Source organism: Bombyx mandarina, chromosome A1 (genome assembly GCF_030267445.1).
Source record: "Bombyx mandarina strain Sakado chromosome A1, ASM3026744v2".
Classification (NCBI taxonomy): Eukaryota; Metazoa; Arthropoda; class Insecta; order Lepidoptera; family Bombycidae; genus Bombyx; species Bombyx mandarina.
Window position 1 is genome coordinate 3,859,792 of NC_143234.1, and position 14,859 is coordinate 3,874,650.

General features: G+C 38.4%; 1 protein-coding gene across 10 annotated transcripts in view; it reads left to right on the forward strand.

Annotated features, from left to right (window-relative positions):
• pan (transcription factor pangolin) overlaps nucleotides 1-14,859 on the forward strand; it is a 213,682-nt gene that overhangs the window by 193,746 nt on the left and 5,077 nt on the right. For 4 of the 10 annotated variants that reach the window (XM_089739613.1, XM_089739615.1, XM_089739617.1 and 1 more), the window contains 4 exons: nucleotides 263-382; nucleotides 9,641-9,845; nucleotides 10,543-10,708; nucleotides 12,759-12,828. In XM_089739613.1, coding sequence (XP_089595739.1) covers nucleotides 263-382; nucleotides 9,641-9,845; nucleotides 10,543-10,708; nucleotides 12,759-12,828 — 561 coding nt within the window. Of the gene's footprint in view, nucleotides 1-262; nucleotides 383-9,640; nucleotides 9,846-10,542; nucleotides 10,709-11,369; nucleotides 11,524-12,758; nucleotides 12,829-14,126; nucleotides 14,287-14,859 lie in introns of all 10 variants that reach the window. The other 6 variants (XM_089739614.1, XM_089739616.1, XM_089739618.1 and 3 more) reach the window with 3 other exon arrangements.

Consider the following 14,859-nt stretch of genomic DNA (forward strand, 5'->3'; position numbering starts at 1 on the left):
TTTTCTCAGCAGACGCTGGTACATTTTTATTATTTACGGGCCGTAGCCAAGTAAATAATAAGGAATAAATATTATTAATGTCCGTTAGTTGAGTTTTCTTCTGTTTCTAAAAACTACAAACTATTATTACTATTATTATTATTATTATTTTTATTGCTTAGATATGTCGCTTAAATAAAATTGCCTTTCATCCCTCGATATGATGGGACCCTTTTTTTTATATGCTAATATCGTTCATAATGTGTTTGTTTAATTGTTATAGTGAATTATACCGGTTTTCTCCGACGCTGGGCGGGGGTCTCGGTTTGGGTCTAGGACCTGCGCTGGTGCCCCCTCCCCCCTCGAAGGCGGACCTCGATTCCCACCATTCGCGGTATGCTAGGTAAGTTCCGATCAAACGTATTCATATGTAACAACAAATCAGGGTCGGTGTTCAGTAATCTCTTGAGATCCTCTTTCTGAATTGTAAATAAGGTAATCATCTCTGGATTCGAAGTTATTTTACCGCTGACGCTTATCATCAGATGAAACATCTCGTGATCGTTGTTTGACACTAATAAAAAGACATGTATCAATTAAACGAATTTAACTAAGTTTCCTAAATATAACGGTAGACATGTAAATGTGATGACCCAGTGAAGACGTACAACCCTGAAAAAATGAAAGTCTAAAACTCACAAAAAAAACAACACCAAAATACATTTTATAAACATTGCAAAAGTAGAGGTTTGTTTTAGGAATATATTTTAAAAATGAATTACTGATAAATAACTTCTATACTCACGTTACAAATTCAAATGGAAACTCAATTGAAATAATAACAATATTGATTATAAATACGAAAGTGTTTGTAAGGTTTGTTATTTCATCATACACTAGTACTTCATATAATTCGTGCAGAGCAGATTGTAGCAATAATATTATTTGCGGGGCATTTTTGTTTGTTGGTTGAAGGATAGCATAACTACTCTATATCATAGATTTTTTTATTGCCGTTTTAGGCAGACAAGCCTAAAAGGCAGACAAGGCCTGATGGTGAGTGGTTACCGTCGCCCATGGACTTCAGAAAGAGCTAAGCCACTGCCTACCGTTAGATGCGAAAAATCTACAAAATCAATATCACTATTGTTGCAAATTCAAATATGATACGCGGTTCTCAACACTACATTATGCGAATAACTTACTTTTAAATGCGGTTATTACTATTTCACTCTCCATACAGCAAGGCTGGTTTATACCAATCACTTTTGAAGTCGTCGTGGCCTAAAGGATAAGACGTCCGGTGCATTCGTGTTGAGCGATGCACCGATGTTCGAATTTCAGGCGGGTACGAATTTTTCTAATGAAATATAATAAGTACTCAAAAATGTTCACGATTGACTTCCACGGTGAAGGAATAACATCGTGTAATAAAAATAAAACCCACAAAATTATTTCGGTTTGAAGGGTGGGGCAGCCGTTGTAACTATCCTATATTATATCTCCAGGTGGGTGGCGCATTTACTTTGTAGATGTCTATGGGCTCCAGTAACCAGTTAACACTAGGTGGGCTGTGAGCTCGTCCACCCATCTAAGCAATGAAAAAAAACTTAAACCGCTTAAAAGACCGCTTACAATCTGTAACGATAGATCCTAGTTCGATCTATTCTGTATGTGTTTCATAGGGAGGAATTTGAAGAATCGTTTGAGGTACGACACCCTGTAGATCATCCCTATTACCTAGAAAAACAGTAATGATGTTAATCCATAATGCGTTTTCCAAGACCATTTCAGCCCCGCATCAAGGCAACAAAAAAGTCGACTTGTGATTTTTGTTTTACACATCAATTGGGTCACTCCTGTGAAACTCAATTAACATACACCAATAACAAAACTAGACATCATGCCATATTCACTAATTACTGACATTGACGCTTTGGTATTATAATAATTTTATAAATAACATATTTCGTGGCACCCCTGTACACGTTTTATCTTCAATCTGTACTTCAGGGGGGTGGACAGGCGTATAGTGTAATAGTTTGTTGATAACATCTCTGCATGATAGCTTTGTATAGATTACACGACACAGTTTTATTGAAACAGTTAGTTAAATTTATGTGATTTTTTATTAATGAATTGTAGTAATCTACTAGCTAACCCGGCAGACTTCGTAGTGCCTCAATCGATAAATAAAAGACCTAAATTTTTGTATAAAATAAACTTAAAACAAACAAAAGAATCCATCCGACGGGGGACACATCAAAGGAAAAACAAAATTGTTATTTTTATTTAATTCCGAGCATTTTCATATTTATCTACTTTTTAAACCTTCTCTGGACTTCAACAAGTAATTTAAGACCAAAACCAGTCAAATCGGTCCAGCCGTTGTCGAGTTTTAGCGAGACTAACGAACAGCAATTCATTTTTATATATGAGTCGTCTATTATCAAAGGCGGCAATCTGACTTTTGGACAATGATTGGTAAATCAGAAAAACGAATTATTGACTTTGTATTCCATTGGCAGTCACAAAACTCTTCGGAACGACATCTTAGATAAATAACAGGTTAACTATTAACCTTTATTTAATGCAGGTTTTGAACCGTATTCTTTGAAGGAGACGATGATATTCAAATAAATCTGTATTGACATATCAATAATTTTTTTTTGTCCAAATGTACAGATTGCCGCCTTTGATAATAGACGACTCATATATAGATTTGATAATTATATTTTATAAATACTCACATTTTTACTGTAATTATAAATCAGTAAGTAGCGCAGTTGTCGCGTGATATGCCGGTGTTTGAAGTTCTCAGATAGCTATCAAATTTTTTTAGGAAATTAGGACTTAACTCGTATTTAATAACGTTCATGATTGAGGAATAACATCGTGGAATGATAAATCAAATCAAATAGTGACAGCGCGTATTATGCCCACCTGGCTAGGTAACACCGGCCTGCCTGTTTTTGCTGCAAAGTAGTGTTTCGGGTTGAAGGCTGGAACAGTCGTACTTCAAGAAAGCTGAGACTTCTCTTTTCTCTTTCGCTCACCTCAACTATATTCAAAACAACAATAAAAATCATAAATTAAAAACGGTGCAATAAAATAAAATATCCCGTCATTACTACCTCAAACTCAACTGTGTCACAGAAGGGTGTTGTTACATAAAGCAAATCCACGGCATGACCAATTGAATCGTTTAGTAAACGCTATTATTAAATATTCTTTTTAGTTTCACTTTACATGTGATTATTTACGAAAATTGTGTCGTTTGAAAAACAACAAAAAAAAAACATGTTAGCAATGAGATGATGATAGGTTTTTCGGAAAGATGTTGAAATGTACTACTACTACATCTATACTAATATGTAAATCTACAGTGGTTTTTACGGATGTCCCGTTATAACTACTGAACCATGCATCCGATTGACTTGAAACTTGGTATCCATGTAGAAAATACATGTGCTTAATGGATAGGCTAATATTTACTGGTGGTAGGAGCTCGTGTGAGTCCGCGCGGGTGGGCGCCACCACCCCGCCTATTTCTGCCTCGAAACAGTAATGCGTTTCGGCTTGAAGGGTGGGGCAGCCGTTGTAACTATACTGAGTACTTCGAACTTACATCTCAAGGTGGGTGGCGCACTTACGTTATAAATGTCTATGGGCTTCAGTAACCACTTAACACCAGGTGGGCTGTGAGCTCGTCCACCCATCTAAGCAATAAAACAAAAACCGCCAACAGGACCGACTCGTTCATTGCCTTCAGACACACGATAAATAATTGAACCAAAAATGAATTCTGTGATATTTCGGGCTTCCCTTGCTCGATCAATCGTCAGGGCGTACTCGTGTCAAAAAAAGCCTCTTGGAGATATTTAATTAAGATGATATATGAGGCGCCTCGATTAACGGGCCAGTGCGTGTACAGTCAGCGAGAAAACGCAGCGGGCTCGAAGATAACATCGAATTTTATGATATGTCAAAAATTTAATTATTTTTTATGCAAACGGTACCTTTTCTGCATCGAATCATGGCGATATTCATTTTTTATTTTATTTCAGCTTTTACGTCAAGCGTGTTTCGTCTGCAAAATTATATTGTTCATTAATTTTTACTCACTGAGGATGTTATTTATTTTATTTGATTCACAAGAATATTTTAACCAAATTAATATTTTATTAAAGTATTTTATTTGAACTGTTTTAATTCGATGCCAGAAATGAATATTTATCAGCCAGTATAATGCGTTTCACGGGTTAATTTCTCCTCAATGCATTTAACTCTGGAATTAACTTAGCGCCGTGGTTCTTTTTTTTTCCTTCCTAAGCTGATAGCCTTGAGAGGCTATATCAGCGGAACCTTAACTAGCAGGTGAGCTCACGAGGCTCAAATCTGACGACGTTGCTAACACAAACCCTAGCAAGAGCCGTGCTTCGCAGAATCTACCGCCTGATCGGAAACGCGACTCACTGAGAAGATCCGGCGAGAAACTCAGTGGGCTGTGTCTGAGGGATAATTTACTCGTCGAGCCCTTCGTCGCAAGCGACGGGTTCGACGAGAACGATGACCGGCGTGGTTTCCTTTATCTCTCGTAAAGCGAAATGTAAAGAAAGTGTTCGACGAGAACGATGACCGGCGTGGTTTCCTTTATCTCTCGTAAAGCGAAATGTAAAGAAAGTGCGGTGTGATAAGAATCGGCTGTATCACTTCTATTGCTGATGTCCACGGGCTACGGTAACACAAGAGGATCGTCCGAGTTTCTGTTTGCGACAGAAATAAACGGTTTGAGAGAAACGTTTATGACTGACGTTTTTGACTGAAAAATAATATCGTATCAACAATTAATTATACTCACAGCGTAGTCATGATTTAATCAAATTGACTAATTAAATTCGACTAAGAATCAAATCTATATTTTATCTGCACATAGTACCTACTTACGCGTCGTTAATGACACATTTTTTTTTTTTGGTTATATGGATGGACGATCTCACAGCCCACGTGGTGTTAAGTGGTTACTGGAGCCCATAGACATCTAAAACGTAAATGCGCCACCCACCTCGAGATATAAGTTCTAAGATCTCAGTATAGTTACAACATCTTGTATATACGATTAGTAGTGAAAGAATTTATTTCAAGATTTTATTGTTGTTGTTTTTTTTGTGTTTTTTTTTTCTTAATTTAAACGTGACACGAAACCGGCCGCTTTAGAGGAAGTCGTACGTTTACAGATAAATTCAGGGTTGACAGCCAAAAAATACTTCAGAACTGTATGTAAGACATTATCGATGGTAATAATAAATTATCTAATTTCGGAATAAAGTTAAATCACTATAGTTAATTGGGTGAAAAACAAAAATAGATTTAAAAAAAAGCAAGTTTCTTTTTAATATTTTTAATGACATTAAATTTGAAGTTTTTTTTTTTTTTAAAGCGCTACACAGCCCTGACCGGCTCTTTTGTCCGACGGACTAATTTAGCTATATTAAACTTTTATAATGACATAAATCCACTCGTAACGTGTCACTGACAATGTATTTTATAGTTTTTCTCTATTTATAAAAATAAAATTCTACGCCGTAACGGGAAGTCGTTTCTCAAGACTGCTTTCTTTTCAATTTTTTTTTTTTATTCTTCGTCTTAAATTTGGTCAAGATTGATCGTGATCTTTTTGTTCTTTTCCACGAATTTCATTACAGGAATATGTTTTCGAATTTTAATTTTGTTAATGAGGATAGACGACTTTGTATATAGGCCTTATGAATGTTTTCGATTTAGATCCGGCAGGCGGGCTATTTTTAGGCTTACTTCATTATGCTTTTGGTTGTTCGCGCAGAGCTAACAACAATTAGACAGCACTCTTGGCTTCCTTCTATCAAATTTTCGTACTCACTAATGCACACGCATGCTTGCAGTTGGTAGGTAACCTGGAAACTTTTTATCATTGTTAATGTCATAGGCGACAACACATAAAAGTTCAAGGTTAAGTCTCTTGTCGGCGTTCAAGTTGTAATGGACGCCGGTAACCCCTTAATACCAGATAGTACTCAATTAAAAAAATATATTAAAAAATAACCTTGCATTATCTTGTGATCTAACTTGTTGTCTATTAGTTATGTGTCGGTTTGAACCTAAATAGGTTGGTATTACCTATCTTGCCCTATAAACCCTACCTTACCCTACCCTCCACAGCTTATAGCGTAACAGTCGAGGTCAATAATGAACGTCCCATGAATAAACGACTTTTCTGCGATTACTTTTGCAGTTTTGACGGGAGTGTATATCAAATACACAGAAAAGAAATGTAGGACAGAGATGGTTCATTAACCAATCTTATAATACCGAAATAGGATAGCCTTCACGTTTTAAACAAAACATTATCTTTATCTGGTAGTAGGACCTCTTGTGAGTCCGCACGGGTAGGTACCACCGCCCCGCCTATTTCTGCCGTGAAGCAGTAATGCGTTTCGGTTTGAAGGGTGGGACAGCCGTTGTAACTATACTGAGACCTTAGAACTTATATCTCAAGGTGTGTGGCGCATTTACGTTGTAGATGTCTATGGGTTCCAGTAACCACTTAACACCAGGTGGGCTGTGAGCTCGTCCACATACCTAGGCAATAAAAAAAAATTTATCTAATCGTTTATAACGGTAAAACCTAAACGTGAAAAACCTCTTCGAGAATAAAAAAAGAAAATCCTCGAAAATTACGCTCACTATATCGCACATACGGTGCGATAACGTCACTTATGCAAATTTTGTAATTTTTCAGGAGAAACCTCGGAAAATTCAACGTCTTATTATACAAATTCTTATATACTTCTGCCAGACTATAGAAATAAAATGATAACATTTAAACTACAACTTTAAACTTCACCAGTAAAAGCTAACATCTCTCTCGTCTCACTAATAACTATTAAAAAAATGCATTTTCCCATACTCAGTTGCATAAGTGACTTTAAAGCACCGTATGTGCGATATATTATTCGGATTTGTGTTACGTTCAACGACGTACATTTTTTTGATTGCCCATCTAATACGAGAGCTTTCACTCAGTATTGTAATGAGACCATACGTTCACATTACAAAACTGCTTAACCCTAAACTATAGTTAGTACAGTCGAGGAGACATTTCGTAAAAAATATATATATATATAAAATAAATAAGATCTCGGAATACGTGTGTCCGTCGCACGGGTTACGCCGGAAGCCGTCGTCTATTTCGAACCGGATGAACGCTGTTTATCGCCATCCGCCTTGTCGTGTCGTTAACACCTATGCCTCGCATTTACATACCGATGTCCCCCTTGTATCGATCGCTTGCTTTATAAATTTAGATATTCCGACTTAATCGTATCTGGAACGATTATGGTTACGATATTTTCGGTGCAAATAGTAAAGGCACGTTATCAAAAGTATTTTTAAATAAACACGATTATTATGTGAAAGGCTATTAAAATTTGGTTTAAGCGACTTATTTTTTAATTGCCCTTGTTGGCAGACGAGCATACAGCCCACCTGATGTTGAGTGGTTACCGTCGCTCATGGACATCAGCAATCCCAGGGGCAGAGATTTCGCTAAAATTTCGCTTGCTTGCGACGAAGGGCTCGACGAGTAAATTAACCCTCAGACACAGCCCACTGAGTTTCTCGCCGGATCTTCTCAGTGGGTCGCGTTTCCGATCCGGTAGTAGATTCTGCGGAGCACGGCTCTTTCTAGGGTTCGTGTTAGCAACATCGTCAGGCTTGAGCCCCGTGAGCTCACCTACTAGTTAAGGTTCCGCTGAAATAGCCTCTCAAGGCTATCAGGTTAGGTAGGAAAAAATAAAATAAAAAAAAGATGTTTTTGATTGAACTTCAAATAAGTTTACCCCATTCAAATAGTTGAAGAAGTTTTTTTGTTCTGACTTTTTTTTTTACAAAGTTCAAACTTTAAATGACTCTCCTGTAAAGTTACAAAATGTTGCTTAAATCAAATAATCTTTCACCCCTCGATGTGTTTAGTGTATTTCGGAGCGCGTCCTTCCACGTACGAGTCAACGTACAAACATTTATGCAGTTTTATTTGAAATGATTTAACGATGTTATGTACGGGATGTACAGATTACAGATTATACAACTAAATAGTCGGACTGTAATTTTCACTTTTGGCGGGGTTTTTTTTAAAGGATTTTATGACCTGGTAACTAAGACCTTTAGATCATGTCTTATTTTAATTTATATTCTTATTTTTGTAAAAAATGATAATATGCAGTGAAATGAAATGAAGATGACTAATTTGAGATAATAATCAACTGCGATGAAATTAAATGAAAGGAGATGAGATGAGATGATAAGGGATGAAATGTAATCTTAGTAAAACGGTGGTCATTTACTGAGATTTTTAGTGGACTTTTTGGAGGATCCCGAAAAGTTACGTCCAGCGGCTTTGTTTCATTTCCCTACATTTGTGCACTTTCACAGATATTAAACAGTTTGGCGGGTTTTCTGTCTGAACCACAGGTTATGCAATGTGTGTAGTGAACTCTACTAGTGGCTGTACGTCTACGATCTGACACACCATTATAATAATGATAATACAGTTATATATTTTATTTCTCTTATTTCTCTTACCTTTCATTACTATGGTTTCCTAATTATTATTTTTACCCCAAATTAGTTTAGATACATTACTAGTGGACTTTGTTGCTGCCACAAAAGAAACCTTTGATAGTTGTCAATGAAAATTTCTGGCTCTGTGCTTGTCAAAGTTCTAAAACGTCAACTGTCATAGCAATGTCATTTATTGATAACGATTGACAGTTTGTTTTATTTCGGAACGCGGTATCTTTGTAAACGCTCTTTTCATAAAAGTGAAAGTTATATCCTTCGTCTAGTTTATAGTAAAATGTTTAATTTCATCTATCGATCGACTAAACTGTCCGCCACGTTTTCTGTTACCATATATTGTAGTTCTGTGTTTAGGTACGCAATTGTAAATGTGAAATCAACACTAAATATTCAGATCTAGTTCACAGCGTTTAATTTTTAATTCACTGTTATTACGTAATTTTTCTTTCGAAATAAAAAGCATACGTCACTTTTAAAAAAATCCGATCTCTTGTAATAAACTTAGAAGCAATAACCAACATACACTCTTGCATTTGTAACGCTGTTTACTGTAATATTATTTGTAATGTTACTTTGACGTTTCATTTTTATATCATACAAGTTTCGTCTATGTTTTGACCTAATTGTACGCCTTAAATAATGCCTTTTTGTTGGTCGATTATAAAATTAGTTCCTTAGTCAACTAAATCATGTTTCTAGACTTGTGGTAGGACCTCTTGTGAGTCCGCGCGGGTAGGTACCACCACCCTACCTATTTCTGCCGTGAAGCAGTAATGCGTTTCGGTTTGTAGGGTGGGGCAGCCGTTGTAACTATACTTGTGACCTTAGAACTTATATCTCAAGGTGGGTGGCGCATTTACGTTGTAGATGTCTATGGGCTCCAGTAACCACTTAACACCAGGTGGGCTGTGAGCTCGTCCACCCATCTAAGCAATAAAAAAAAAAGACTACGCTGTGGTCGACTTTCATTGAGAAGATCTAGGTGCTTCACAAGAACTCACTGACGTATTGGATGGATTATAAATATAAAATCATAATTTTCCAGGTCATTAGAGAAAGGTAATGGCGGCACCCCGAATGACAAACCGTCGGAGTCTTCGGCGAACTCTAACAAGGAACAAACAAAGAAACCTCACATAAAGAAACCACTAAACGCTTTCATGCTCTACATGAAGGAGATGAGGGCCAAGGTTGTCGCCGAATGTACCCTAAAGGAGTCGGCGGCCATCAACCAGATATTAGGACGACGGGTGAGTTCGAAATACAAATAATTGAAAACGTTCAAATTTCTTTCTTATATAATTTATATAAAAATATATGTTTTTTATTTTTATATTAATAATAATTTTGTTTCCGATTGTACATTTAACTGGTAAAGTGTTTACGGTCAATTCAATCACGGAATTAATTAAAATGTATGCAAACGCTCTATTATTACAAAGGCATAATGATTTTTTCGATTAGTTTTCAATACGAAACAAAAAATATAGTCGTAGTATTAAAAAAAAAAATGTAACATAAAAATTGCTTTACTGTATAATAATTTTAACGTCCAATTTTCAACAAATCGATTTTTATTCGAGACCTTTCTCGAAATACGAAATTGTTTTACTTCCCATTAATTCTTCCGTCCATATCTCATTGTGTCTGTTACCCTTAGCGACACAATTCAAATGCAAATGTTTCTTCATTATAAAATACGTGTACTGGATTACGCCTTTGTTAAATCTTGTTAGGAATACGATTCGTCATTCCGAATGTAGTTTCGCATGAATTAGCAGACAATGCAACCTACCTCCATATCAGCAATCCGATAGATGAGTTTAACAATACAAAGATATTGAAATTCGCGCCGGAACGAAATCTGATTCCTAACAAGAGTAGCAAGCGGCGTAGGCCTGTGCCTCGTCCATCTCCTTGTAACTCTCCTCGTGTCGTGACACGCAGTGGCACTCGTTGAGTCGCGAGGAACAAGCGAAATACTATGAGAAAGCGCGACAGGAGAGACAGCTCCATATGCAGCTGTACCCGGGCTGGAGCGCGCGTGACAACTACGGTTACGGTTCCAAAAAGAAAAAGCGGAAAAAGGACCGCAGTCCCGCTGAGCTGGGAGGTATTGGACACTAGGACGTGACCCGACACGCGAGGGGCTGGGCTGCCATGTCACATGGACGCTTGTGTACACTCGCTTCTCCCCCACTGCCCCCGTCCCTCCCACTAACACTGTCGCTTGCTCGAGTGTCGGCCGGGCGCACGATTAACCGAGTCCACACTAACGTTCATGGAGCATCCGTAACCCGACCCGTCCCCGTATGTGAGTGTGCGTGTGTGTTAACGTTACGTGTATCGCGGCGCAGCGGCGCCTGTGCTAGAAAAGCGGCTGGAACCGTTGCTCACGAGTCGGAAGAGGGCGCGGCGCGGCGACGGTCCGCCCGACGCAGCGGCACGACGCCGCGACGCCGGCGGACCGCGCGCCGCGCCGCGCTCCTCGCTTGTCGTCTTCTCTGTACTGTGTAGTCGTCCAGTGAACGTGAATACCCACACATCCCCGGAAACTATATTGGTTTGTCGTATATGTCTAGACGAGACGCGACTCCGATTACCGACCGCAGAATAGGTTCTGTGAGGAACGACACGATTGGCCAATTTCATTTCGTAGGATCAAAATTATCGAGGGCTGTTTTTCTAGCACCAGCGTTAGGGGGGCGCGTGCCCGCCCGGTCTAGGTCTACCGTCCAAGTGCATTTCTCTTTTCTTTCCATATTGCGGTACAGTGGCATGCGCTCGGCCGCGAGGAACAAGCCAAGTATTACGAGCTGGCGCGCCGCGAACGCCAGCTGCACATGCAACTCTATCCCGATTGGTCGTCTAGGGCAAATACGCAAAGGGGCAAGAAGAGGAAACGAAAACAGGAGACAACCGATGGAGGTACTGCCTAAGCTCCGCCGCTCCCTTTGTCCCTCCCCATCTCTGATCCCGTCGAGCCGAGCTCGTTCCCTCCTCGAGTCCCCGCGGCCGATGTCTCCTCACGGTTAGCTTCGATTCATTACAAAAATGAGGTTAATTAAAGAAGGATTAGCAGAGACGCTGGCCATTCCCCGCAGCCCCGACCCGCGGAGTTCAACTCTCTTGAACTCCGGACCGTATGACGATAATATTGCATAATGGTTCGAGGGGGTACAAGGTTGTAGTATATACAAGTATTTTGTTTAATTTATATTTATATCGCATACATATACTTATTTCCTTTAAACGCTATTACATTCTGACAATAGTGGCACTCCTTCGAAGGTTGTCCCGGTTTTTTGCTTTCCGTTTCGCTCCCAAAGCCGCCCGCGTATTCCGGGCAGCGTGCATGTTTTATTCAGCAGTCAAATATTTGAACCTTTGAGTAATTGCTTTGCAGGGATTTAGTAACGAGCTCTCGGCAAGGCTGGGACAGCCTTCTCGGAGTATATAAATGTGGCGAGAGATGGTACATTAAGCGTGCATGGTAAACGAAGACGGCACTCGTAACGATATCCGGCGTATAGAATAGAAGCCCACAGGACTATTAGTTACACAGCTGACGACTGCTTACGTATCTGCGGTCTTTGTTCTCTAATGATACTGGCCAAATGAAGTTCAATATTTATTTTGATTCCGGAGAACCTATTCTGCTTAAATGTTTTGCTTACAAGCGTCATTTTTTTTGTTAATTTGTGATTACTTTTACAAAACTAGAGTTGCGTAGTTTGCATTTTATGTTCGATTGTTATTTTTGGAACCAATGTTTTTTCCGTTGTGCCCATTCATTTGTCCCTTTCCCACCTGCATGCTAATACTAACATGGGGTTTTTTGTTGCATGTGCTTCTTTGTACGAAGTAGCTGCATAGTATTATTATTATGTGTAGATTAGATTATTTTAAGATGCCTTTAGAGAAATTTGATGATTTTTTGTAAATCAAACTTTTTTTTATTAAAAAAATTTGTCATTTATTATTTGAGCTTACAAAAGCTTAAACTATTTTTTTTTCGATAACCTTTTATTTCGATGATATAATTAGTAAAGTTTTAATTTGCGTTCCGAATTATATATTTTTTGCCTTCGCATATGATTTTCGCGCGATACCTCCACGTACTCAGAGTGTGTGCTAACAGAGTTTTTATGTGACACTTCCAGGGAATAATTTGAAGAAATGCAGAGCGAGGTTCGGCCTCGATCAGCAGAATCAGTGGTGCAAACCTTGCAGGTGAGTCTCGCGTCACGCACACAACATTAGCGAGTAGTAATTTTATCATTTATTTTCGCTTATGTGCTAAGTTCGATCGCGTTTAAAAAACGTTACCGTCGACGTGTAACCAACACGAGATCGGTACGGTATACCAAGGTTGTTTCTATGTGGAAAGACCCGGCTTACCTTTTTTGATGTTCATTCCAAAAGAGCTAAGTTCAGCCCGGTCGTATCGGCAAAACGATACCTGAGTAGATTGTTTTCATTTATTTTTATTTTAATATTAATAACGATTTATTAAGGAAATCTAGTTGTGTACTCTCGTGGAGCGAGCGAAAGGGAAACGATCCAGAAAATGTGTCTTTTCACAAAGAAATAAGTTTCGGTGACATGCAAAAAAAAAAAACGGATATAACGCATAGATTTTTTTGAAAGTAGACGGCTGATACATACAGTCGATCTGTAGTCTTAGGCGGGCAATCATTTGACCAGACCAGAGCGCGGTCGTTTTACGAGAAAAGGCAATCATTTGCGACGAAAGCTTTCAAAAAAATCTTGACACATTTTCTGAATATCGTTTCGCTTTGTACCTACTCTTGTACTTGTACGATGATTTCTTATTTTATTTTGTTTGTTTGTTATAAATCATTGTTTTTCTTTAACGATGAGATTATTTTGATTTATCTAATTGTATATAATGAATCAGTTGGATGAGTTTTTTTAATAAATGATTATTATTGATCGAAATGTTTTTTCCACTTATGATTGCCGCTTCTCATGGACGGGTGCTGGATTCTGCGGGTACTATTGGTATTGTGTTTTCGAATTTCAATCAATCGTTTGTTTACTTAAACGTTACGTATTTTTATTAATCACCAAAACGCCACTTGATTCGATTGTCCTTTGAAATCTTCTCTACGCCTCTCTCTGTATTTCTTGTACTAAATACTTTTATACTAATTTTCATTTCACATTCTTTTCCGCTATTTCCTCATTGTTTCTTGTACTAAATACTTTTTTACTAATTTTTATTTCGCATTTCAACTTACTGTGCCGCTATTTCCTCACTGTTTCTTGTACTAAATAATTTTATACTGATTTTTATTTCGCATTTTATCTTACCCTTCCGCTATTTGCTTACTGTAACATCATTTGACATATTATGTTACGTTACAATTATGTGTCCTTTTTAATGAAAAATCTTTATAATGATAACTGTAATTTTTCTTCATTTAATTTTGAACACATCTTCTACACGTAATATGGAATTACACATGATGTCCTCCTGTAACTTTTTCGGCTAATTCGCCTAACAGTCCTGAATCAAGTAGCGTAATGGTGTCGGGCGGGTTAGGGCTCCTCCGGCCGGAGCCGGCGACCCCGCTGCCGGCGGCGAGCCTCGTGGGGAGCCCCCCACGGGAGCCGACGTACGTAAACCTCTAGTGCCGGCCCGCGCCCGCCGGACGTACGCTCACGGTCAGTCGACTACAAATGAAAAGTTCGTGTTTTAGCGTAGATAGTTTTACGCACGGAATAACGCAGATAGAAGGGACTTTTTACTGATGGTAGGACCTCTTGTGAGTCCACAGGGGTAGGTACCGCCACCCGCCTATTTCGGCCGTGAAGCAGTAATGCGTTTCGGTTTGAAGGGTCGGGTAGCCGTTGTAACTATATTTGAGAACTTAGAACTTATATCTCAAAGCGGGTGGCGTATTTACGTTGTAGATTGGCTATTGGCTATAGTAACCACTTAACCTGGTGCTGTGAGATCGTCCACCCATTTAAGCAATATAAAAAAAATTATGTCACGTAATTTGATTGTCATTTCTAGTTTGTCTTTGTCGTTTCTAGTTTAATTCTAGTGCCACATATTCTGAATAGATCAGACATCGGTTACCGTTCTATCTGCGTAATAATTCTGTGTATTATGAATGTTGTCTTTTCGGAATGATGTCGATTTGAGTTTTTTTAATTTCGACGCTTTTTTTTTTCTGCCTTCACATTAATTTCGTGCGTATGTATATAGATGTATGATTTTGAGTTTTTAAT